The sequence below is a fragment of the Spermophilus citellus genome (assembly GCF_964194105.1).
Source record: "Spermophilus citellus genome assembly, chromosome: 10".
NCBI lineage: Eukaryota > Metazoa > Chordata > Mammalia > Rodentia > Sciuridae > Spermophilus > Spermophilus citellus.
In genome coordinates, this window is record NC_138197.1 from 118,147,213 (window position 1) to 118,173,174 (window position 25,962).

The window sequence follows — 25,962 nt, forward strand, 5'->3', positions numbered from 1 at the left end:
AAGGAGAGAAATGAATTACAGTAGATGGGGTAGAGAGAGAAGATGGGAGGGGAGGGGAGGGGGGATAGTAGGGGATAGGAAAGGTAGCAGAATACAACAATTACTAATAGGGCATTATGTAAAATTGTGGATGTGTAACTGACGTGATTCTGCAATCTGCATTTGGGGTAAAATTGGGAGTTCATAACCCACTTCAATCTAATGTATGAAATATGATATGTCAAGAGCTTTGTAATGTTGTGAACAACCAATAAAAAAAATAAAATTAAAAAAAATGTCCTTAAGAAGTGTATGAAAACTTCACTGCAGATTAATAAGATTATTGAAATTTTAAGTACTTTGCTTTTGTATGGATAACTAAAAGCACTGAAAATGTAAAATATTTCTGTGAAGTTAAGCAATTTGTTCATATAAACAAATCTTTTTTCCCCCCTTTCCTTTCTTGGGAGAATTATTCAAACTCTCCAGGGCCTCAAGTTATTCAGACTAGATATTTGCTAAGATTTCTTCTAGACTTAAATATACTTTTATTCCAATTCTTAGAAATTATTTCAAAATTGTTTTTAATCTCAACTAATTCTGGAGAGTTTTATATCAATTTGAAGATAAGTATACACAATTGTCTAGTAAATAATTTGTAGCTACTATAAAGTGATTTTTTAGAAGTATTTGATATCTGCCCATCTAAAGTAATATTGTTTGGGGAAAGACGAAATGGAATCACAAATAAAATCTTTATACTTCATGTTTCAAAGGACAATAAATGTCTTAAGATTTTTAACCAAGTCAGTGTGACGTTTGCTTTATTGTCAGTCCTTTCACTTATTAATCTTACCAACAAAAAATTTAAAAGTTAATTTTTTGAAAGACAACTTGTCATTGTTGCAACAGCTATTAAAATACAGGATTAAATTGTGGGAATTTCCAAGTACTTGATGGGGGAATGTTAGAACAGGTAGTTAGGCAGACATGAGCAAGAGAGGTAGAGAAAGGAAATTCAGGCTGTTCCAGGCAACACCCAACTGGCCAAAGAACTGTCTTATTGAGGTTGGTCAGACAGCTCCCTGCCATTGTGGAGAAAATGGGTACAGTCTATGTTGCAAAAATTTCTAACATGGCAAAATCAGTGCAAGCACACTAAACCATGCAGGAAAGTGTAGTAACTGCCTCAGATAAACAATTCAGAGTGGGAGAATCCCAAGCAGGACATAAAGCCCACAATGTAGAATACACAAGGCCATATCCTCTCTTGGAAGCAGTCTGCTCCATATACCTCAGAGTATTAATTCTATTTCATTAAGTAAATCCATCATGCTTTTCTAACAGATAAATCAATAAATAAACTGTTGGAATGTAAGTTCTTCATGAACCCTAGATATCAAGATTGTTTTTGTGAAGAACATACATGATCAGAAAAAAAAGCATTTTACTGACCATTATATTGTCTGGACACTCTTTAAGAGCAATGGACACAATATCCAGAGCCAGGCTCTAGTTCAGATATAAAAGTTTCACAGAAAAACTCTATGGGATATGTGTAATAGGAAACATTTAAAAATTCTATTCTAACAGAATATAAAGATATAGGTTTTGTTATTGTTTATCCTCTGCTCATTTTTTTTGGAAGATTTTAAAAACTAAAAATTTTAATGAAGAAGTTCTGGAAATCCTGTGTGTGGCTTATCATCCAATTTGTCTTTATATCCAAGAAGAAACTATATATTTTAAATAAACATAAGCTTGGGTCAATCTAATATTTTGGAGGAAGACTGTCTATATCTGCTGCTTCTGGTGATACCCTGAAATACATCCCTGGGTCTCTCCTGGAGTTCAACCACAGATGTAATAGAGAGTTGTACTCAATCTTTTGGGTTTCATCTTTTGGTGGAGCAACCCATCTCAAATGAAAGCCTCATTCTCCAGTCTCCAATTCAGTGTCCTTTTTAATGCCACAGAAGACCCCAAGGCCTATGAGCAAGAGGATCCCACAAGTGTAAGGAGTAATACCCCCTAGTAATAGTCCTAGGCTAGTGCACAAATGCTCCACCCTCCAGTCTTCAGATGGGGAATTCTGGGAAGTATTATTCATTTGTAAGGAGTGCTAGTACTGAAATCAAATCTCAAGTACCCACAATGGCTATCTCAGTAATATATCCTTATATTGGATTTTCTTCCCTCTTTCATTCTGGTTGCTCTCATTTCTACTTCCTGGGGTTACTTCACAAATACAAGTATCTATCTCAGAGTATGCTTTAGGTATGAGAAGTGACTCTGAAAAGAAAATCCATTAGGATGGAATTCTGGACTAGATCATTTACTCCTATTTCTAGGTTAAGAAGGATGGTAATTGCCCCCCCCCCGTGTGCATCATAATTCCTGTGAATCTCATCTATGGTGGAATAGGGTGAGAAGTAATGGAGTAACTGGTAGTTCTGTCACTAGAACAGCATGGGGGCAAAGGATTATGGAACTCACTAGCATTTGTTAACTGCCTTGGATATTTTGAGAAGAGAAATTGACAGGCCCAGATTGGCCAATCATCAACCCTGAGCATACTGTGGAAGCCAAAAGGCCTCCTGTCCAGGAAAATCAGACCCAGAGTGTAAAAATGGTAAAGGAGAGGAGAGGTACAACCTCAACAAGTTTACTTTGCTAAGCCAGGGCCCTGATAGCAAAGGGGTGTGACTGAGATATGGGATGAGAAAATCTGGGCTTCAGAGACCTGAATCCCTGGTTTCCTCTAAGCCCACTACACCATCCAAAGAGCTCTTTCTTTCACAATCAAGGAAAGGAGCCTCCCCTTACCTGGAGACCACTTAGAGTGTTACCTGAAGCTGGTGACTTATAAGAGAACTCTCATCCCTAAGATCCAACTCTGCTCTCTGGCATTATTTCAAGAAGATTAAATGATATCAGGTTTCGTCTGAGAGGGAAAATATAGTTATTGAGCTGGGAAGAAATAGGTTCCATACTGAAAGGATTTCAGGAACTGGCTGGTTAAGTACTGCTAGTAAGCTAGATAACATGTGAGAATAGATCTTTGAGTTTACTGGATCAGAGAGACAGAATGTAAGGTTGGATAAAGGAGACCTTATTGTCCAAAATAACCATTCTCTGGGACAAGAGAACTTAACTTTTTAGGTCTCTTTACCAGGCAACCAACTTTGTCCAGCAGAGTTTCTGGCACAGACCAAGAGAAATCTAAAGTGGGTGGTGAAGGAAGGAGATGATGATAATAGTTTTGGTCTGGATTCAGGTGCAGCAACAAGGACTGCAAATAATCTTCCTGTGTAGTCTTTTAGGAAGGCTACAGCTGGCCATCATCTAGAAGTCTCGGTGACAGAGTAGACTTAACATGGAACGGTCAAAAAGTGGACAGCAGCAAACACCTCTTTTGCTCCACATTATTTCTTTTCTGCTTCTAGTAGCAGCCATAGTTTCCCTGGTTCTAAGTAAGCTCAGGTTTGTCCTTCTTGTCAGTGAAATGCCAATGTAAGCATGAGCATCTTGATCTGCTTGCTATTCCAAGTCCTGCTTCAATATTGGGAGATACTGTTCCCCCCCCCCCAAAAAAAAAAAACAGCACAGCCCAGAAGTGTAGGGGAAGTTAATGCCCCTGGCAGCAACTCTCAACTATAATGGGTAATGAAAACTGCTAACTAAATGTCTGCAGTTCCATCAGGTGGACAATATTGGGAGGCAGTCTATAAGCTTCTTAGGAGGTCTTAGAGCACTCAAGACCAAAATAGTAACCTTGATAATACAATACATCTTCATATTGGTTTTCTCCTTCTTCTCCATGTTCTCTTATTTATGCTTCCTGAGATCACCTCACAAATGACCTCCAGACATCCAAAACTTTTCTCTGACTCTACTTTCAGGTGACCTAAACTAGGTTGAGAACCACTAACCAAATGCATTTATGTCTCTTCATCTAAGTATTTTGGGGATTTTCTAGATATTAAACAAAAAAATATTTGTTTATGAAGAATTTTTTTGCAAGTCGAGGTGAGAGCATTTTAATTTTGTGCAAATGAAGTTTTCCGGTTTACGCAATAAAGAAGCTGATGACAATGATGCTTGCTTACTCTGAACCACATTATAACTACCTTCAATATTTCTACTTGAAAATAAATAAAAATATCTCACTTTCATACTCATATGAACTATTGGCCAAGGGGTAATGTGCATACTAATAAATACTATCAATAAGTTCCAGATCCATAATAGATATGACATATAAGTTTCAAGTTGTCACAATTTCATTCCAATATTATCTTCTATCAGAAATTTCTTTAACAATTTTTAGAATAAAAATGTACATAATTTTCCATGCTAAAATATTCACATTAACTTCATTCTATAATGCTCACTGCATTCCTGGAATAGCTTACCTTCATTTTAAAACACTAGTTGCAATTTAGGTTATTCTATTTTTGATTTCAGAACCCTTATTTTGGTAACAAGACATACTTGCAGGTTATAAATGCTTTATTTTTTTTTAACATGAAGAAGCTTGGTGGTAAATATGTGGCTATTTGATGTTTTCTATGATGAAGAGAGTCAGACTCTCTCATAGAATGTAAACGTACCCTTACACATGTATATGTAATTTTTATCAAAATTCAGCTTAGTCACTGAAAGAAGACTCGCTATCTGAACTTTCTTCTACAGTCCTTTCACTTTCACCATCAGGCACTGGAGCATCTGGCCTTCTGAAAGAGAAGAAGGAAAACAATTTTTAAAGGTCTTTTTCCAATTGAAGAGAAGCACTTACAAACTGTAAATTAGGTTCATCTACGGAGGCTAATAAATCTGCCAACTCTGTGTCCTTAAATGAGGGAGCCTCCTGCACTATAACAGCATGATTCTCTCTGGCTTCTGCGCTCCATGGGGATTAAGTGCTATTCCTGTTCTATTTTCTCTTGCCAGCCCTTACATAGTGTGCTACTTCAGCAGTTTCTGCTTCTCATTACCATGGAGACCCAACTATAGACAGAGATGTGATCTGTAGAAGCTGGCATGACCAATGCTAAATCCCTGCCACCTCAAGTGTACATGAGGCACAGAGAAAGGAAAGCTAGAAGTGGAGAGGAAAGGAAAGTCTTCATGTTCAGGAAAGTTGCAGGGAGAAACTTAGAAGAGAGTTCAAGAAAAGCCATGAAGAAATGTAGAGAAGAGAGTTCAAGAAAGGCCATGAAGAAATGTAGGCAGTATGGAAATTTTATGGGGAAGAAAAGTGCCTGGTCAAATGAGGTTCTTAATATTTGTTGGATATTTTCACTTACAAGTTGTAACTCTATAGAGAATGAAGATAAAAAGTGTTAGTGGGTAAAAAATACTATTTCACAGATTCCCTGGGCAGACAGAATGGTTAAACTAACTTTGTAGGGGTGTGCTATAAGAAACCAAAGTGAAACTTTAATGTTGTTATTAAAGCAGTCATTTAGATACGCCCCACTAGTGTTTGTGCCAACAAATCATTTAATCAATGCAGTAGCACTATTGTTCTTTTCATTCTTATCAAGAAAGTAAATTAAGCAAGAGCAGTATTCTTTTGGGAAAATTAAGATGAAAAGGAAGAATAATATAACTACTATGCCTTAATAATGAAAATCACCAGACTATTTCTGCCTCAGGCTCCTTAATTCTTACTAAAGACTTAGGACACTCAGTAAATAGAAACTAATAGTAGTAAAATAAGAAAATGTATTGTCTACCAGTTAACTTTTAGTTATCAAAAATAATGGCTTACATAAATTGATATGTTTGGCATGCTAATTAACAGAAGAAAATGGCACTGTTCTCTACCTTCAAATATAAACTCATTTGCTCTACTGAAAAATTTTAGGTTATACCTGTAAGGCAACCACATATACCAAATACAGTAACACTTTTAAAACTGATAAAACATTTCCAGGTTTTGACTGATGCTCCATCTGCTAAAATACCAACACAGGACCATTATCTCCATCACTCTTCACAAAAGCAACAAACAACTTTATTAGCAGTGGGCATGAGTATTGAGCACACCTTTCCACGTAAATCAATCTTTATTATGTGGTTGATTTCTTTCATCTCCACTATGTTAGAGGAAAAAATACTAGAGGGAATTACTTCAAAACTGCATCAAGATTATATTAGTATCTATGCAACTCAAATGAATAAAATAATGTATGTAACTCCTTAAAACAGATGCTATTTAAAGGTAAAAGTACAAGGGAGTAAAATTTTAAATTTATTGTGTGTGTAATCATTTACAGATACATTTGATACTATACTGCATACTAGTTAAGAACACAGACTCACTTTTGGGTCAGACTGTCTGTGTTCAAATCCCAGTCTTGTGACTTACTTGTTGAGCAACTTTGAGGAAGCTATTTAAGCAATCTGTGCTGGAGTAACTGATTGGATTGTGGCGATGATTAAATTAATAAATGTAAACTACATTGAATAATATCTGGAACATAGTACTAAAAACAGTTATTATAATTACATTATTCTCACTGTCAGGCACCTATTATTTGCTAAGAACTGTATTCCTTTAGGGGTAATGAATAACAAGTAGTTCCTGCCATGAAACAGGTGATATTTTAGTAGGGGAGACAAAAATGAAAAAAAGTTAATGTCACATAGTGTAGATGAACTAAGTTTGTGTGAAAAGAAAAAGTAATCAATTCTGCTAGGGTTGGTAAGAGAAAACTCCAAAGAGGTGGAGATGCTTACAAAGAGTTTTGAGGGGGCTGGGGATGTGGCTCAAGCGGTAGCGCGCTCGCCTGGCATGCGTGCGGCCCGGGTTCGATCCTTAGCACCACATACCAACAAAGATGTTGTGTCCGCCGAAAACTAAAAAATAAATATTAAAAATTCTCTCTCTCTCTCTCTCTCTCTCTCTCTCTCTCTCTCTCCCCTCTCTCACTCTCTTTAAAAAAAAAAAAAAAAAAAAAAAAAAAAAAAAAAAAAAAAAAAAAAACAAAGAGTTTTGAGGTGTGAGCAGAGTTTGCCAGAAACAGAAAAGTTGGGATAAGTTGAAGATGATAAGGTGAAGATGTTCTGGGTAAACAATAAAATGGGAATGGTGTGGCATACTGCATTTGGGAACTATAAGTCATCTGGTAGCTAGAATGCAAGGTATATTGGGGCATAACAATAGAAAAGATCATTTGGCAGGAGAAAGGTGAAGGATGGGGAGAAGTTAAATGAAATTTATGTTTTTCACTGAAACAGCATAATTAAGCTTGGGATTCTTTTTTAAAATATATTATTTTAGTTGTTGATGGGCCTTTATTTTATTTGCTTATTTATATGTGGTGCTGGGAATCAAACACAGTGCCTCACACGTATAAGCATGCACTGAGCTACAACTCCAGCCCCATGGGATTCTTAAGTTTAGTATATTTTAAAAATTGAGCTATGATCCACATATCATAAAACTCACCATTTTAAAGTACACAAGCTAGTGGTGTTTAGTATATTCATAAGACTGTGCAACCATTACTACTACTTAATTACAAAACATTTTCATTACACCAAAAAGACGACTTCATCCATTAGCAAGCACTCTATATTTTATATTTCCCTTTATCCTCCAATCCTGGAAAACAATAATATATTTTCTTCTATATTTATGAACTTTCTTATTCTGGAAACTTCATATAAATGAGATCATATGATATTCAGCATTAGTGTATGGTTTCTTCTGGAAACTTCATATAAATGAGATCATATGATATTCAGCATTAGTGTATGATTTCTTTTACCTAGCATAGTATCTTCAAAGTTCACCTTTACTATAGCATTTATCAGTACATAATCATTCTATATAATGAATATTTTTCCATTGCTTATATATACTACATTTTGCTATTTATTATCAGTTGAACGACATCTGGGTTATCTATTTTTTGTTATTGGAAATAATGCTGTTATGAACAGTTGAGTACAAGTTTTTAATGTGAATATATGTTTTCATTTCTTTTAGATATATATACAAAGGAGTAGGATTGGGGGTCATAGGGCAACTCTGTTTAACCTTACAGTGAACTCCCAATTATATTCAACAGTAACAGTGTCTTTATCATTTTACATTCATACAAGTAAAATGAATGAGGTTTCCAATTTTTCCATATCCTCACCAAAATTTACATTGTCTAGCTTCATTCTTCTTCTCATTTTTATTGTGGTAAGATACATATACCATAACATTTACCATCTTTACCATTTTTAGATGTACAAGTCAGTAGTATTAAGTATATTCAGCAGTGTTAAGTATAGATAGTTGCATAGCCATCACCACCATCCATCTCCAGACATCTCATCTTGCAAAACTGAATCTCTGTGCCCATCAAACAATATCCCCACTTCCCTTTGGCTCCTGACAACCATTATTTTATCGCTGTGAATTTGAAAACCTTATAAATGTGAAATTGTACAATATTTGTTCTCTTTTTTTAAAAAAATATTTATTCTTAAGTTTTAGGTGGACACAATATCTTTATTTTACATTTATGTGGTGCTGAGGATAGAACCCAGTGCCTCATGCATGCTAGGCAAGCACTCTACCACTGAGCCAAATCCCCAGCCCAATATTTGTTCTTTTTGACTGGCTTATTTTATTTAGCATTGTGTCCTAAAAGGTTCAACCTTATTTTAACACGTGTCAGAATTTCCTTCAAGGCTAAATATTTAATCATCATGTGTATGCCAATCTGTTCATCCACTCATCTATCAGTGGACCCTTCCACCTTTTGGCAACTGTGAATAATTCTGCTATGAACATGGGTGTATAGGTATTTCTATGAGAACTTACTTGTGATCTTTATCCAGAGATCTTGCTTTTGATCTTTACCTAGAAGTAGAATTGCTAGATGATATAGTAATTCTGGTTTTAATTTTTTGAGAAATCACTATACTGTTTTTGGTCTTTGAATGTGGCTTCTTTCACCAAGCATAATATCTTCAAAGTTCACAAATGTTGTAGGACCTATCAGTATTTCATTGTTAAGTACATTTAGTAGTGTTAATAACAGCTGCATTATTTTATAGTCCCATGAACAGTGAGTGAGGATTCCAGTGTCTTCATATCCTCACCAACACTTGTTACTTACTGTCTGTCCTCATTCATTTAAAAATAAATACAATGCTATTTTGACTTGGAATCACTAGAAGAACAAAAAGTGTACACTACTTCTCTTAGGGTACAAAAAAGAGAAAAACTTCAAGAAATCACAAAATCAAATGAGGCATTACACAGGAAAACATTTTATAAGTTACAAAGTCTTAGACAATGTGAATAAAACTCACAGCAATGCCATCGGTTTTAGCCTAGATATCCATATTTTCAGGGGAAACAGAAATTTAGCTCTTTATATTATGAACGGTTGTATTCTTAACTTGATTCTATGCAATATGTATCTTTCATCTTAACTTGTTGTTCATGGAGAAGTTTTAAAAGATTACTACTTTAAACTACTAGCCTAAAATTCAACAATTATTAATCCAAATCCAAAGGAAACACATTTCACTACTGAAATCTAGAATGATGAGAACTTTATAATAGTTTCTTACTATTTTAAGTATATAAATGAATACTAAAGAAGAGTGTATCAGTAATATAGAGAGAAATATATAAAGTCACAAGTACATTCATGATGCATCCTGGATATTTTTAAAAATTCTCCATCTTTAAAATTACATAAAAACACTGCCTTGGTGTTAACATTTGAACAAGTGTATTTATATAATCTAAAGCATCAGGATTATCAATAAATTTTTAATAAAACCAAAATTTTTAAAAAGCTTATATTTAAACTCATTACTAAGTCTAAATTATCTTTTAAAAATTAAGTATTTTCAAAGAAATTACTAGGTTAACCTTAATTAAAAATGAGCCAAGCTGGGCACAGTGGGGCATGCCTACAATCCCAGTGGCTCAGGAGGCTGAAGCAGGAGGATTGCAAGTTCAAAGCCAGCCTCAGCAACTTAGTAAGGCCCTAAGTAACTCAGTGAGACCTTGTCTTTAAATAAAATACAAAAAAGGGAAGGGGATGTGGCTTAGTGGTTGAGTGCTCCTGGATTCAATACCCAGTACCAAAAAAAAAAAAAAAAGAAAAGAAAAGAAAAAGAAAAAGAAAAAGAAAAGAAAAAAGAAAAAGTGGGGGGAGAGCCAAAATTTAGGAAGGAAAGGAGATAGAAGGAAGGACTAAGTATATACAAATCAGTACATTTTAGCAAATAACACTGTGCACATGCTAATTTTGACACTCCTTCTTCTCCCTAATTCCTGCTGCCCTCACCCTTTCCCTACCCACTTTCTTGCTTCAGTCATACAATCCAGGCCTGACCAATCACAGGCATCTTTCTTTGGAGGATAAGGGATTCAAAACTAGAGGACACATAACTCATGCAGGGCCAATTGCAATGATTCTCTAGAAATGAGATACTGTGTTATGGAAAAGTGACTAGAAATATTAAAGCCTTGCTGGGGGTTCTATTTCCTGGTTTCAGAGATAAGGCTCCGTGATTGGAGAGTTGTGTTTTATTACATCAACGAAGTAAAGCTGGTATGATTAGGGGAAAGAAAAGATTCCAGCTAGTCAGCCTTGATGACACTGAGGCCCTACATCCTGTTCTACACATAGACTTTTTAGCTATGAGCCAATAAATTCCCTTTTTGTTTAAGTTGGTTTCTGAAACCCTGAACATGAAGGGAGTCCTCAAACACAAATATTGTTGAATAAATTTTTTTCACTGAAGGAAGATTTATATTTGTGTTTAAAGACAGTCAGTTTTAAGGACACAAAACCAAATAACAGTCTTTATTTATGCAGATGAAGAGTTTAAAAATATTTTTCATTTTGTTAAATTTAAAAGAGTTGAATTTGGGCTGCGGTTGTGGCTCAGCAAGGTGCTGGGTTTGATCCTCAGCACTACATAAAAATAAATAAATAAATGTATTTAAAAACAAAGAGTTGAATTTAAAGCAGATTAAGTACCAAAAACAGTAGTAAAACTACTGCTGAGCAGGAGATGGTAGGGAAAGGGTGTGGTAATTACCATTCAAATCATTTGTCCATGTGTATTCAGTTCATACATAAAGTTATAATTTCATATGACACTGTGCTATGTCAGAGCTCTATGCAATGGCAACAGGTAGTCTTAAGGGAAGAGCAAAACACTAAGATTCTTAAATTTAAATTGTATTTACCATATAAAAACCTCTAGGGTTGTCAAAAATTTAACAGTTTTTACTTTGATAATAGCTAGTCTCCCTAATAGTGAGGGAGATTTGTTTCAGCATTACATTTACTCAAAGACACTGTTCCTTTCTGAATGTTCCAAGACACATATATTCTGTTATTTGTTTTGATAAGCAGGCTTCTACATCTAGGGAGACAAATAAATGTCCAATATCAAGGAGAAAAAGAGCCAGGTCTTCCAGGTAAGATGGGTTTTTGCTGTTGATCTTGGGATCTTTTACTTCCTGCAGCTAGTTTTACTTCCTTGTCTGCTAGTTACCAACAGACCCAGAATGCTTTTCAACAACTCCTCTTTGCTATTGCTATTCTCTCTCTCTTGTGATCAAAGTTTCCAACCAGTAGACAAATAGTAACTTTTGGACATTGATTTTAAAAACAAATTTCTTATGTTTTTTGGCTAGTATATGCCAGTCAATTGTTGAGGGCTGGCAATTATATTGAACAGAAAATCCAGTTCAACATAAACAAAAATACATGAAACCAGTAAAAACCTTATTTTTGGAATTGTCCAGTTGTGGAATTGAGATCTGTTCTATTCTCATCCAGTTCAAACCCAAACTTAAGTCCATTTGGTGACTTTATAGCAGGAGGCAGACAAAGAATATTGGTAGATAAGGAATTCCCTTAGAGAGCAGGACAATCTGCTAGATATGCCAGATAGGCCTTAAAAAAATTCATGCTTTTCAATATCCTTTTGTTTAACTCCAATAAATCCCCTCCTGACTCAGTGATAAGCAGGCTGAGGTAGTTACTTTTATTTTTGGCAACCATAAAAGTAGTCATTCCACCATCTGGGAAGACAGTATAAATGTCTTTTGAATAGATATCTCCAGGATAAATGCCAACTGAGCTGGTTCTGTTCAAAGCCTGCAGAGCAACTTGAACTCAATTATATGCTTTCTTTAGCCAAATCAATATGCTGTACACTGCACCCTCCCACCAAGATTGTGTGTGACCAGTTGAATTTCAATTTCAGAAGTCTGTTCTTTTCTAAAAAGTTGAAAATACAGATTTTCAGTTTGAGAAAATAGACTATAATTTTAAAAGATAATACTCTGTGTATGTGAAATATGTCTTTGTTGAAAACAAAGCAACTGCAGGATTATAAACAAGTTGTGATTCAAAAGCCTGGTGAATCCATTGTTTAGAACTTGCTACAAAGTTCTCCATTAAACCATTCACAAATCACAGCTAACATTTATTGAACATTTACTGCTTATCCAAACTTGTGCCAAGTGCTTACAACATTATTGATCTTAGTTTGAACAATTCTACTAGGGGGTGAATGCTTCTATTTTCCAGTTTGTTGATAAGGAAAGAGGTTAGGCAATCAAAGAGGTTAGGTAATCAATTCCAGGTTATACAGCCATAGAGTGTCAGGAAAGAACCTAAACCTCAGCAAGAGACCATCTCCAAAGCCTGCCTTAGCCTGAGCTTTAAACAGCATGAATTCCATTTCTTGCTGATGGAGCAGATCAGTGGCTAGTCTATTTATCCTAAGTAACTTTAGCTCTGAGACACAAATGTTCTGGGACACAGAACAGGATAGGGGAGAAATGTTTTTTTTTTTTTTTTTTTTTTAAGAAAATCTGGGCATTGATTGAAAGAATTTTTAAAGCATGATTTATCCATCCTGTATTTCTGAATGCAAGACTGAAGCAGATTAACCTTTGGACAAAGACCAATTAAAATTTTCCATTTTCTTTCCCTTTAAACTCTTCTGAGTATGATGGCGACAAGGGTATTTTTCACATATCTTTCAATTCAATGGCACTGAAACTAATTTTTATAAGCTGAATAGTAAGTACTAATTCTTAGTTAAAGAAGAACTATCGTTATTTTCAATAACAACATTTCATTGGATATTAAACAATAATTAAACAACCAATCAAAAGTATCAAACAAACAATACTTATTTAATAATTATAAGTTATTTTCTTCAGCCTTAAAGACTTTCTAAAACTTTCTGATAGTCACACTTTTCTAGAAAAATTGCCAGGCTTTCTTCCTCTTTATCATGCAAATATTTAGCTTAATTAGTGTATTCTTTTAGCTTCCAATTTTTTATATATACAAATCCAAAGCAATGAATTTACTGGTCACTATTTCTATATCAACCTCAGTTTTCCTCTTTGCTCAGTACAGACAGACGTAGGCTATTTCTTCTAACAGTTATGAGTTTGTCTTACTACCTAAAGCTCATAAAATAGAAAGTGTATTTTATAATTTAAAAGAAAACAGAACAATCTTTACTGAAAGTTCTTGGATGAGGCTTATTATGTACCTAAGATTCTAAATAAAAGTGTACTCTCTTCTCAGATGGCACATTTTCTTCTCTTTCATCACCTCTCCCAAAGTGAGGCTCCCTAACTTTTATATAAACATGATGCCAAAAGCACCAAAATTCCTCTGTTAACAAGGTGGCTGATTCCACTTATCATATCTAGCTAAATGTAGTTGGAACTGACTTGCCAGTAGTGGTGATAGGTTACAGTGAATCACTCCCACTCCAACCAGTGCCCCTGGTGACCAATGGCATGTACTTCTGAGGTAATGGTCACAAGTTAGGCTCCAGGCTGTGGTTGAGAAGCTGCTTTTCTGTAAGACAATGTTAACTGTTACTGGAATTCTACCCTAAAACTTGGCACTATCTCACAACTGATGTTTCTTAACATTTATAGACAATTACATACCCTCAGACTTGCAAAGTAAAATATAAGGGTGGGTTGGGATCCTCCTCCTGGTAGTCACCTATGGACTCTTTAAGGTAGAGATACCTAGTGGACTCTTAAAGGATAACAAATTAGGCAGGCCACAGAGAAGAAAGAAAACATTTAAAGATACCAAAAGGGAATAGGAAAATGATACATGCAGAGGACTGCAAGTAGTTTGTGATAGGTGCATGAGATAGGCATGGGTGGAAGAGTAGCAAGAGATATAGCTAGAGAAAGAATCTGTGACTTGATGGTGAAAGTATTTGTAGCAATGCTTAGTTAGAGGGCAGTGGAGAGTCACAGGCCATGTGCAGCAAGAACAAAGTATGAACAGATCCACTCAGCCTTTGTGGACAGCTTAAAAGAGAACAGGAAAACAAATCAGGAGCTGCTATAATAATTCGGGTGAGAAATGATGAGTCTGAACAACTCTGGGTATGGAGTTGTGGTCAGATGTAACAGATACTAAAAATGAGAAAAATCATAGTGATTGATAGAGAGTAAGAAAGAGAGAAAGAGCTATGGTGATTTTCAAGTTGTTAATGTGAATAGCTGGTTGAACTAAAGGGCTATGAAGTAGCTTTATCTTGGGAAGGGGATGAAATAAAACCAGTAGCCCGTAAAGGGACTGGCTATCCTGCATATGCTGATGCTTGTGAGGTACTGGTTTTCCATTTAATACATTTTCTCCTGAGAAAATAATTTTAAATCATCATTTTAAAGCTTATTTTAGCTCTCTGATATTACAGATGGTTTGCTCTATATTTCCAGAAGCAAAGAAGAGGTCACAATCAATGGTAAATATATTTTTAATTTATAGATTTCTGTAAGTACCAAATGGATTAAAGCCAAATTCATAAGCAAATACATGTTACAACCCATCTGCTTTTAAACAGAAACAGTTTCTGTTTAAACAATTTCAAGAACAAATGCCAAATATCCCAGAGATGCTGTAGTTCAAATTACCAAGCCATGCCATGGTACTTGAACCGTTTGCTACTTGGAAATACACCAAATGTAGATACATGTTAGAAATCTGGTTTTGTAGACCTTAAAACATCCTTAAATTACATATTCTGAAAAACAAAATATGAGAAAAAGATTTTTATGGTGTTTCACCTCCAAAATGCACACCTTTTTTTGATGGGCTGAATGCCAAGAAAAATTCCTAAGTATACTGCTAAGTACTATAGGAAAGCCTGAGTAGCACTGGGCTGAACTAAAACCCCAAACTGCAAAAGACTCTTTACAAGTATCTAGATGCTTACAAAACAGAATAGTTTTGAAAAATCCATTAAAATGTATTTTATCAAGGATAAATTATATAGCCAGTTTTCTTGGAAGGAATGAATTATCAAAGTTCTGAGACATGATTTTTTTAGCATTTCTCAAAAAAAATTGTATAAAACTCATACAAATCAGTATCTAGTTTCATAATAACCATTAAGTAAACCCAGGGTAACTTTTTGCCCTACTTATTTCTTTATCTGGCTTAACCTAGGTCAAAAGCAGAATAAATTTCCTACACATAGAAGTCTTAAATGAAGAGCTGGCAGATAATAACTCCCACATCCATGTCCCCCCCCAAAAAAGGAAGGATGGAAAGAAAAAAAAATAAATAACTGTCATCAAATGTTGACTCTTTTGGATACCTAGATTCATGGTTGGTCTATTGAAACTGCTTCTAAAACATGAAAAGGCTGGTATTAGTAGCAGAGAATATTTTCTTTCTTTTTAATATGGCAGAAAAGGAAGAAAGGAAGTTGGTCTTCTCAACTGAAAAACATCATATACGAAAAAAATAGAGAGCTTAAAATACTTCTGTTATAATTGACAAATACAGTGTCTTGGCAATGTATTAGAAGAACCACTTACTCAAGAAGATCTGGATCCAGTCCTTCTGATATCATTTTGTTTCTTATTGCCATCACCGGAACACCCTAAACAAAACATAATAACTCAGTCATTAAAAATGCCTCTGTGCCTCCTTCATTGTGCTTCCACATGCCATCTAAAATAAGATCTTTAGATGCATCATTATTTAAAATAGTCCTATTTGCTTTTGTTAGTCTGTGCACTTGAATAATTTCTAACAAAGTACAATGTAAGCTTATTCATTACTAATTCTGCTGTATAGAAAGCAGAGATAATATTCCCGCATTTATGTAGCCAACAGAAAGAAACACTGATAGGTCAAATGATTAAAACCAACTGAAGTGATACAATGAATACTTACTTAAATATAGGAATAAATGTCTTTTCAAGTAAAAATAAAGATTTCAGAATGTTTTTTAAATATAATATAGTCATACTAATATTATTCTAATAAGAAAATGATCCAATTCCATTTGGACACCTTAGGAACATAGGTTAAATAGACTTCAAGGACCCTCTGGGTACTTCATTATACATATTCCAAACCATTACAAACACAAAGCAATAACAGTTGTATAAGTGTATTAAGTTGCAAAAATATTCAGAAAATGTGAATTTCATCATTCAGGTTAAGAATATCAAAACAGTAAGAAAAGGATACAACAGAAATAAACACAAATTTACTGGAAAAGGAATCTGATTTGATGAATAAACACACTTATTTACAGCTCACCTGATTAAACTCTAAGGGAAAAAGTCACAATCAAACCTCCATCAACTCCCCCTCTTCACACCATTCCCAAAGATAAAGAAACTAACCTGATGTATAAAATTAACGGCCTTGATTATATTACTTCAAGAAGTAGGGTGGATCACTGAAGGGGACCTTGTCCTTATGTCTCTTTATCCCATATGGCAGAAGGAGGAGGTTGAGTTGGGTCTAATGGGAAATAGCTCAATCACTGCTCTATTGCTATTGCAAACTCTTCCCTTCTGTCTTCCCATGCACAAGCCAGCTGTGCCATTCAGTTTGGAACTTAAGGTACTGAAGAGGCTCCTTGGGAACTTTGATGCTTTAACCCAATTTCTCAGAGCTGGTGCCTAAAGTTTCTGGGCACTAGCCCAGCTAAGGTTCCTTTGCTTTCTTTTCTAAAAGTCCCTGATGTGTTTTCTGGCCTCTGGGATCCTACAAGGTGGTTAGCAGTGAATTTTCTACGGTTAGTGGTAGAATTCTGATATCCCAACCCACACTTCAATGTTTAACATCATGTGGCAGCACAATGATAATAGAGACCTGCATAATGGGCAACGTGAGATTTAGGACAAGCCAGATTACTGAAGGACCAATTAAAGAATCACTGAGGTGATCTTTGAGTTATTATCCTGAAGATAGGTTAGTGGTTTGCTTCAAATGAAAAACACAAAAACTTAGAAATACACAAATTTTTATTTGTCATACATAATAAGCTTGTCTAAAATATTTTTAAAGAACAAGTAAATATCCTCACAGTTACTTCTCTTGTCCAAAATGCAAATTTTACATTTCCAAATAAAATCTGACTTAAGTCCAGACAAGCACATGTAGAAACATGGAAGCCAACTATATTATGAATTCAATACAAATATATTTCTTGTTTTCAAAAAAATTATTAATGTGTAATTACACAGTAGTGGGTTTCATTGTGGCATATTTGTATAAGCACATAACAAGTTGATTGATTTTAGTCCCCAGATATTTCTTATAGAAATGTTATAGATCTTCCTAAATCAGGTCAGATTATCATTAATGATGATCCTTGGGTTTTAAATCAGAAAATTTTATTTATTTCAAAAATTTCTTATTTACCTTTAAACTGTCCAGAAAAGGCATTTATAAGAAGAACCATAATTGTTGATTTGGGCTGAGGAGAAAGAAAAGTCCCTGTGCTCTCTTAAAGTTTGTGAGGTTAAATGAGGCTGGCAAACAAAGGCTTTCTTTCAAGATTACAGGTCACTCAGAAGATATCTTCTCATGAGGGGGAGAGCAAAGGCAAGGCAGCCATCTGAAGAACCATTTATATATTTATCTTCATAGCTACTGTGTTTTATATTATGAATTAGTAAAATTTAACCTATTAAGATTCAAATAACAATGGATGCTTAAATGCATTATAAGTACTGGATAGAATTTAAATAGCATCAACATCAAATCCTCTTCAAAACCATACCCCTAAAAGTACTCTTGTTTCACAAGACAACTTTATGATATTCTGAAAAGTGAATTATGTTTGGAAGACAAAGAAGATAGAAGATAAAACTCTGGACCTTCAGTAACAAAGCTTTAAGGATAAATGGAAGATTAGAAAAGAAAAAGCCTACTTTGCTTAGCAGTATGCAATGTGAATAAACTCTTTACATTTGGAATAAAATAAGCAAGAGATTAAACAAGCACCAATTTTTAAATATATCACCTAGAACCAAGACTTAACTTTAGATTTAAAACAAAATTTACTTAATAACAAAATTAATTTAAGTTTAATAATAGAGGAGAAAGCTAACTCCTTAAATGACAAATAATTTAACTTGATAATTAAATGTCATCCAACTATTTAGGATACCAGGAAAAGTTAGAATCTTGGAACATTTCATAAAAAGAAAAAACACTAAAGTATTAAGGAGATAAAAGGGGAAAAAATAGAGGTAATGTCATACTTCTTTAAAAAAAAGCTCTCTCAGCTTCTATTAATTATGGTTTGATGGTATACGGGCTTTCTATAAACCCAATTTTGTGATTTATTTATTATAATTAGAATAATCCACAGGACATCATTGGAAAGGTTAGACAAATAAGTTACAAAGCTGAGAAAACAGAAGGGAAAAGAAATGAGGTTGAAAAAGAAATTCCTAAAATACAGCAAAGAAAGTATGTATGGGGTGGAGGAGAGGGGAGATAGTGGCAGAAAGAGAGTAATGGAGAATAGTAATGTTAGTGAAATTAGTAGAATTAGAATTATCTTAACATAGTTTAACATTAGTAGAATTAGATTTATCTTAACATTAGTTTCATGGAATTGGTCATAGTAAAAGGATATCCATATTCTAATCTTAGCTTCTTGGAACTGGTTACAGTACAAGAGTATAGACAAACCCAAAATTCAGGAAGTCTTCATCATTTCTATATAGGTAAAGGAAAATACATATGACTTCTAATATTTTATCCTATGAGAGACATATTTTGTACAAATCTCACAAAACATGATAAAAAAGAATAATTTGGCCTGGGTTCCAAAGGATGCATTCCAAAGGGATTTGCTGTAATGTTTCCAGTGATGTTGCTTAGAAAATTAGTTGTTTTTCTATATTCTTCCTTAGACGTCAAGTAACAGAGTCTGGTTTGTTAAACATCAAAAAGATATAAAGAGAAAAACTAAGAACAGAACATGAAGAAAGAGCATGAGGCAAAGACTACAGTAAACAAAGACGAATCGGGGGAGAGAAACGGAGAGAGAAGGGAAAGCATATGGAAATGGTAGGAGACCTTCAAGGATACATAAAATTATAAGAGGTTATGAGGGGCAAGGGGGAGGGAAAAAAAAAAAAGGGGAGAGAATTGAACAACAGCAGGGGAGGTAGAGAGGGAAGATGGGAGGGGAGGGGAGGGGAGGGGGGAATAGTAGGGGATAGGAAAGGTAGCAGAATACAACAGTCACTAATATGGCATTATGTAAAAATGCGAATATGTAACAGATGTGATTCTGCAATCTGTATTTGGGGTGAAAATGGGAGTTCAAAGCACAATTTGAGTCTAATGTATGAAAGATGATATTTCATGAACTATGTAATGCGATAAATAATCAATAAATGTTCATTCTCAAAAGAAAAAAAAAATAAATTTATTTCAAAAATAAACCTCACATTTTCCAAAATAAAAAAAAAAAAAAAGAAGTGTCCAATTTCTAATCACCAAGAGACAAAGCTACTGGTGGTCTAAGGAGGACATGAGAGACCTCAAAACTAAAGTCTACTGAACTGTGGGATTTTTTTTGGCAAGTGATAATGGCAGTTTGTCCAACATAAGTAATGAAGAAGAGAGAAGGCAGCCATAAGTCTGATGTTCCAAAAAATCACGTCTGTATTTGCGTCACTGGAGAAAGCGTATAAAGAAGCCACACTAATGAAATTATGATGGCAGCACTAATGGTTAAATACTAGTTTCTTATATCACAAAAACTGTCTGGAGGTTTAAAGCCCTGCCAATATTTATATATATTTGTTGCTGGGTTAATGAAAGCCAAGCTACTAAGTCTCTTTATAAACCATGTTGAAATTTTCATGAAGTTTTAGATTAGAAGAAAGGAAAGTTACTATTAAGTTTAACACATATAAATGACTTTGTGTTTTTTAAAACAAAAAAATGTTCTTTGTATTTTAGCTTTTCCTCTCATTTTATGAGTTTGAATCACAACAATTCAGTTAGGAAAGAGGGAAAATATGAAGTTTCTTTTTCTACCTAGAACAACAATAAAAAAGATGTACTGAATTGATAGGTGGACAAAATGTTTTTTATTTTTCAGGAATAAGGAAAGAGCAGGAATTTGAAAAGATGCTATTGGCTAGGAAAAGGCAGGATGTTCTTCAATCATGTTCCTTTTACTTTAATTTAGTGAAATGCACTCAACCATATCTTTGCCTTTTGACTTTCAATAGTGCTATTTTTAAAATAGGCTGCATTTAATGAAATACTTTTGAAGGGTATTATATTTAGGACAATTTTTTCAGATAGATAACTGTTTCCTAAAAAAATCATAACACAAAAGAAAGCACATACGTAATCTTTCTCCATCTGTAAACTTTCAAGGAAGGCATAAAATATCAATTTAAACAAATCTCTTCATCATTATAACATGAATATAGCTCCCTAACAAAAGTGAAGTTTTATCTCTAAAGACTTGTATGAATCTAGAAAATGTTATACTCTGATACTGTTGCTATCAAGGGTTGAACTTCAATATATAGGTCAATAAAAGGCTCACAAATATTGACTAGTACTATACATAATGAAAGCTAAAAATAAACTATTCTCTTTCAAGGATTATCTCAAAAGATGAGTTTGTAGTAGAAATACTTTCTTACTGACTGCCATAACATTTCTTTAAGATGAAGGAACAATTTACGTGAAAAAATGGATGAAAATGAAGATGGCCCAGTGGTACACACCTGTAATCCCAGCAACTATGAAGGCTGAGGCAGGAGGACTGCAAGTTTGAGGTCAGCTTCAGCAACTTAGTAAGACGCTATCTCAATAAATGAATAAGTAAATACATAAAAAGGGCTGGGATGTAGCTCAGTGTACAGTATACCCAGGTTTAATCCCTAATACTGCAATTAAAAAATTAACACATACTGGTCATGATCAGAACCCCAGAAAATTGGTAAGGCAATTACTATTCTTTATTCATAAAATAAATACATTTTAGAAAGATGTCTGTACCTTTTAGGGATAAGGAACTATGAAGAAAAAACTTTAAGAAAATTATTTCAAAAAGCCAGGAATCTGTTATTATGAGACAACTCCAAATAAAGCTGCATAAATTGTTTCCATGTGATTAATTTACCTCCTACCAATATATTGTAACATGATAAACATCAGGTCTTAATGATCAAAAAAAGTACATAGAGTATTTTGATTGGATTTTCTTTAAATTTACAAATGCTCAAGTATTTGTTGATTTAACAGTATTCGAGGTTGTGAAAGACCCTTTTTCTTCCCCTTTATAATGCAAAAACAATATCTAAAATGTAAAGATTTGCTTTAATGCACTAATTAATGATAGCACTCCATCATAAATATATACCTCATTTTGTGCAAATGACATTTGCTTACTGAAACATGAACTGAATATTAGAATTTTCTAAATTTTATTATACTTTCTAGAAATAAAAACTTCAAAAGAATATTTATGGAAATCATTATGGAATTTGCTACTCAAATTCAGTGTTATAAGTTAGGTCTCCTGTTCAGTTTTTGAAAACTACTGGTTACTGAAAGCTTGGTCCTTGTCCCTGATGCCAAATCAATACAGGAGGACATGGTTTTGGTTTGAGAAAAAGAAAAAAAAAATTTTTTTGTTGCTTTGTTAGCAAAAGAGAAACACAGGGTACTCCTGTCCCAGAATCTATGATTCTGCCTATCAAGGGGAACAGGGGGTTTTTAAAGAGGTGATTTAAAGGCTACATTCCCCCATGTTCTCAGTCCAAGTTGTAATTCACTTGTTAATTTGGGAGACAGTCTTTTTTTTTTTTTTTTTTTTGAGATCTTCTGGTGCCATCCCCAAGTCTCAATTACTTTGTTCCAGTGGTGGGTGTGCTCAAGGACAGATAACTCTGCCTTGAATGGGGAAAAAGGTAATCCTGTTTCCCGTGAGATTAGAGAAGCTGAGAGACTAGGCAGTTGAGGAAGAAAGGAAGAGAGAGAAATATACCCTTTTAAAAATAAGTTGCAGTGGCAGAATGGCAAGGGCTATTCTCAAAGCGAAAGTGGACCACTGTTACATTACTAAACACAGCAATAAAACTACAAAGAATTCTTAGTAACTGATTTTATATAAAGTTGTTTAGTGATTTAAATAACAGAACATTCATTTCTGAATTAATTGTCCATCAGTGACAATGTGTTTAAATAGGTGTATTATGATTCTCTCACACAATGTCCTTAGGAGTATTTAATGAAAGATGGTCAGGATTAGGCATTCAACATGGCTACAGAACCACAATTAAGGGCCAGAGTCTGATTAGAATGTCAATATCTCATGGTCTAACCAAATAACTAAATAAAAATCATTTGTGAACTTGGGCTAGAAAAAAGAAAAGAAAATTTGGGATACTGTTCTGTATTATGAAAAATTTGAGCAAACTATACATAGGTCTAAAAATACTAATTGCCCAGGAATGCCCACCCCCTTATGAATGCTTACACCATTTGAGATCCTTGTCAGAATGTGGTATTAAGCTGAGAGCAGTAGCATACTTCTATAAATCTAGTAATTCAGGAGGCTTAGGCAGGAGGATGACAAGTTAGAGTCCAGCCTCATTGACTAAGTGAGAGCTTATCTTGATAAAAAATAAAAAGGGCTAGGCATGTGGTTCTGTGGTAGAGTGTCCTAAGTTCAATCATCAGAATTGAAAAAAAAATTAATAAAAAAAGCCTGAGTTGGGGGCATATGGTACTAAAAATGCCTTCCTCAAGCTCAAGGCCTCTGAAACCCCTCAGGCATTTCTCTCTCCTGAGGTAAGCCTGCTTCCTTATTATAGTGTTTACTCTTTCTTTCTCCCTCATTAATTAGCCACAATCTTAGACCAAAAAAAAAAAAAAAATTAATAGTAAAGGTGAAAAGCTCGATACTTCTAATAAGAGTAAACCTAAGAAGGGCAATGCCTATGGGTCCCCTCTTACTCTTGCAGGGAACTCTGTTCTTTTCTTCTCACTTGAATAAATCCTACACGTTTATGCTCAATAAATAAAAAAATAAAATCTAAGAAAGTGACTACTTATATTTAAATGGTTATTATTTCTTCCTCACAAATTTGGACTAATTTTATATAAGATTCCTTTCCTTCTTATTTCTGACAGATGTTCAGTGGTAAAGGAGAGGAAGACACTGAGAAATCAAAGATGAATAGCTAAAAAATAAATTTTGGATTAGAGTTTAAAAACTATACCACGCATTTCAACAAGCATGACAACTGCTATTGCTACTGCATATCCTCAGGAGCCTCCTTAGGAACTTTAATAGTAGAGTGCTGTTCCTTTTGTCACAACTTCCAAAGATTTGTTTAAATGATTTGGAATGAAAGATATGGAATCCAATGTAAAAATATTTTTCTGTCAGTACTGTTCATTTGTTACCAGTTCATGTGCAATTTAAAGGACTTCCTGTGTAATTTAAAACTATCATAAGCTAATCTTCTACAAGTTCCCTCTTATGTGTTTGCTTGCTTGAACTCTGTGTCTTTATTTTTTTGTGGGGACAGATGTATAACATTATGGTGAATTTAAGGCAGATGAAGTAATTTTATAGAAAACTAGAAAAATAAAACTAAAATTACAAACAAAACATTTTGGCTTAAAAGAAGTACTGAAGAAAAGCCATCCTACACATTATCTAAATTATTATTTTTTGTTTTTTAGTTATGCATGACAGTACAATGTGTTTTGACATACCATACATAAATGGAGTATAACTTCCCATTCTTGTGATTGGACATGATGTGGAGTTACACTGGTCATGTATTCATATATGAACATAGGAAAGTTATATCTGATTTATTATATTATCTAAATTATTTTACTATAATACCAGTGATACAAAACTATGATCTGGATAACAAGTTCCTGAAGAAATATATTCTCATCAAACACACTTTTATACTAAAGAAAACGTGCTTTGACAAATTTAGTATTCTAAATTTATTATCTTATCAGTTTTTAAAAATTTTTTAAAATTTTTAATTATTTATTTTTTGTAGATGGGCAGTATGCCTTTATTTTTATTTATTTTTGTATGTGACGCTAAAGATTGAATCCAGTGCCTCGTACATGGTAGGCAAGTGCTCTGCCACTGAGCCCCAGCCCCAGCCCCACCTTATCAGTTATTTTTTAAAGATTATTTTACATTTTAATTTTTTCTTGTGTTTTATTTACTCGCCTTTAAAATTATTTCTCACTAAAATTAATTTTTAATTATATAGTGCAAAAAACAACAACAACAACAAAAAAACCAAAGAGCTTAAGTGTACGGTAGCCAAATATCCATCTACAGTTCTAACAGAGATTAGCATTTGTGTAAGAACACCAGTTTGTCGACAGGTGACTATTCTTCAAATATATACTACGGTTCACAATTCAAAATGTATTTTCCAGAGACTTTAGGCATCATCAACAAAAATAGTTATAGTAAAAAAGTAGTTTTGGAAGCACATATGATATTACCTAATAAATATGGACAACAACATTTAGTAGACCTGCCAAATAACTATATGGTAAGTACTTTCTACCATCTTCTATTGTTATCACATACAAGAAAAAAGCAAGAATTTAAAATCTGAACTTAAAATCAGTATAATTGTTTATTGCTAACAAACACTTAAAATAATTTTTTTAAAAGAATAAGCAGATACATAAAAGGGCAAATAAATGATTTAAATTAAACCTAAGATTAAATTTGTTGAGACTGTGACCTGTTCTGGGCTCCCTAACTTTCAAGACAACATGCAGAGGATTAAAAAAGGTAGCCAAAATGATATTAAAAATCATGATTTGTAAAACTGGTATAATAATTCTTCACACATGGTTTCTGTAGAGTACAGTTCACTGACTGCAGCAGAGAATAACTAATTTTTATGGTTCTTTGTCAAAACATTCTCTTGATTCTAGTTTTTCTGGATAGGCAGGCCATGGCAAAAGCATAGGTAACACTGCAGATGGCTAACTATAGAGTTTTCTACTTACAGGAAAGCTTTACCTAAACTTTCTTGCACTTAATATAAAACAGAATACAGAGGAAGGAGGGATAATTTTTGGAGGTCACTGGAGTTTCATTTATGCCAACTCACAGTTAACTATTCTTACAGTTCTGCTAAGCTTTGTATCTTTTTTCACTTAAAGTCAAATAGACCTGGTGAACCATTTAGTTGATGGAAAGAATAAAATTTTCTTTTCAATTTTCAAAGTAAGCTAATGAAATTATTAAACAGACAAATGTTCATTTGCATCTTTATCTACATTCATATGTATAGAAAATCAAGTCATTTGATATATACTTTCATCTTCAAGTCTCCAAATCCTCATGTATTAGAAAAGCATTGACCTTGGCGTTGATTCATAAACTTCAGGCATTATAAAAGAAATGAAACACATATTATTACATACACATAACATTGCTGAAAATGAAGAAAGAAATAACATAGTTGTTAAACTCAATCTGTAACAGTATTTGTCACAGTTATGATTATATATGAACCAGTAGTTCCTCCTTTTGACTATACATTGATTGATGACAAGGAACCTACTTTGGAGTTTTCTAAGCCATAGAAAAGTCATATTCTAGTCATAATAAAAAAATTAAAAGGACTTTACT

The 25,962-nt window shown here is 33.9% G+C and overlaps 1 protein-coding gene across 2 annotated transcripts in view; it reads right to left on the reverse strand.

Moving 5' to 3' along the window:
• Positions 1-277: 277 nt before the first annotated feature.
• The window catches only part of WASHC3 (WASH complex subunit 3), a 48,147-nt gene continuing 22,462 nt past the window's right edge, over positions 278-25,962 (reverse strand). For both annotated transcript variants that reach the window (XM_081309506.1, XM_081309505.1), the window contains exons 6-7: positions 15,848-15,912; positions 278-4,715 (exon numbers count right to left, since the gene is read on the reverse strand). In XM_081309506.1, coding sequence (XP_081165632.1) covers positions 4,631-4,715; positions 15,848-15,912 — 150 coding nt within the window. In that variant the 3' untranslated portion in view covers positions 278-4,630. The remainder of the gene's footprint in view (positions 4,716-15,847; positions 15,913-25,962) is intronic.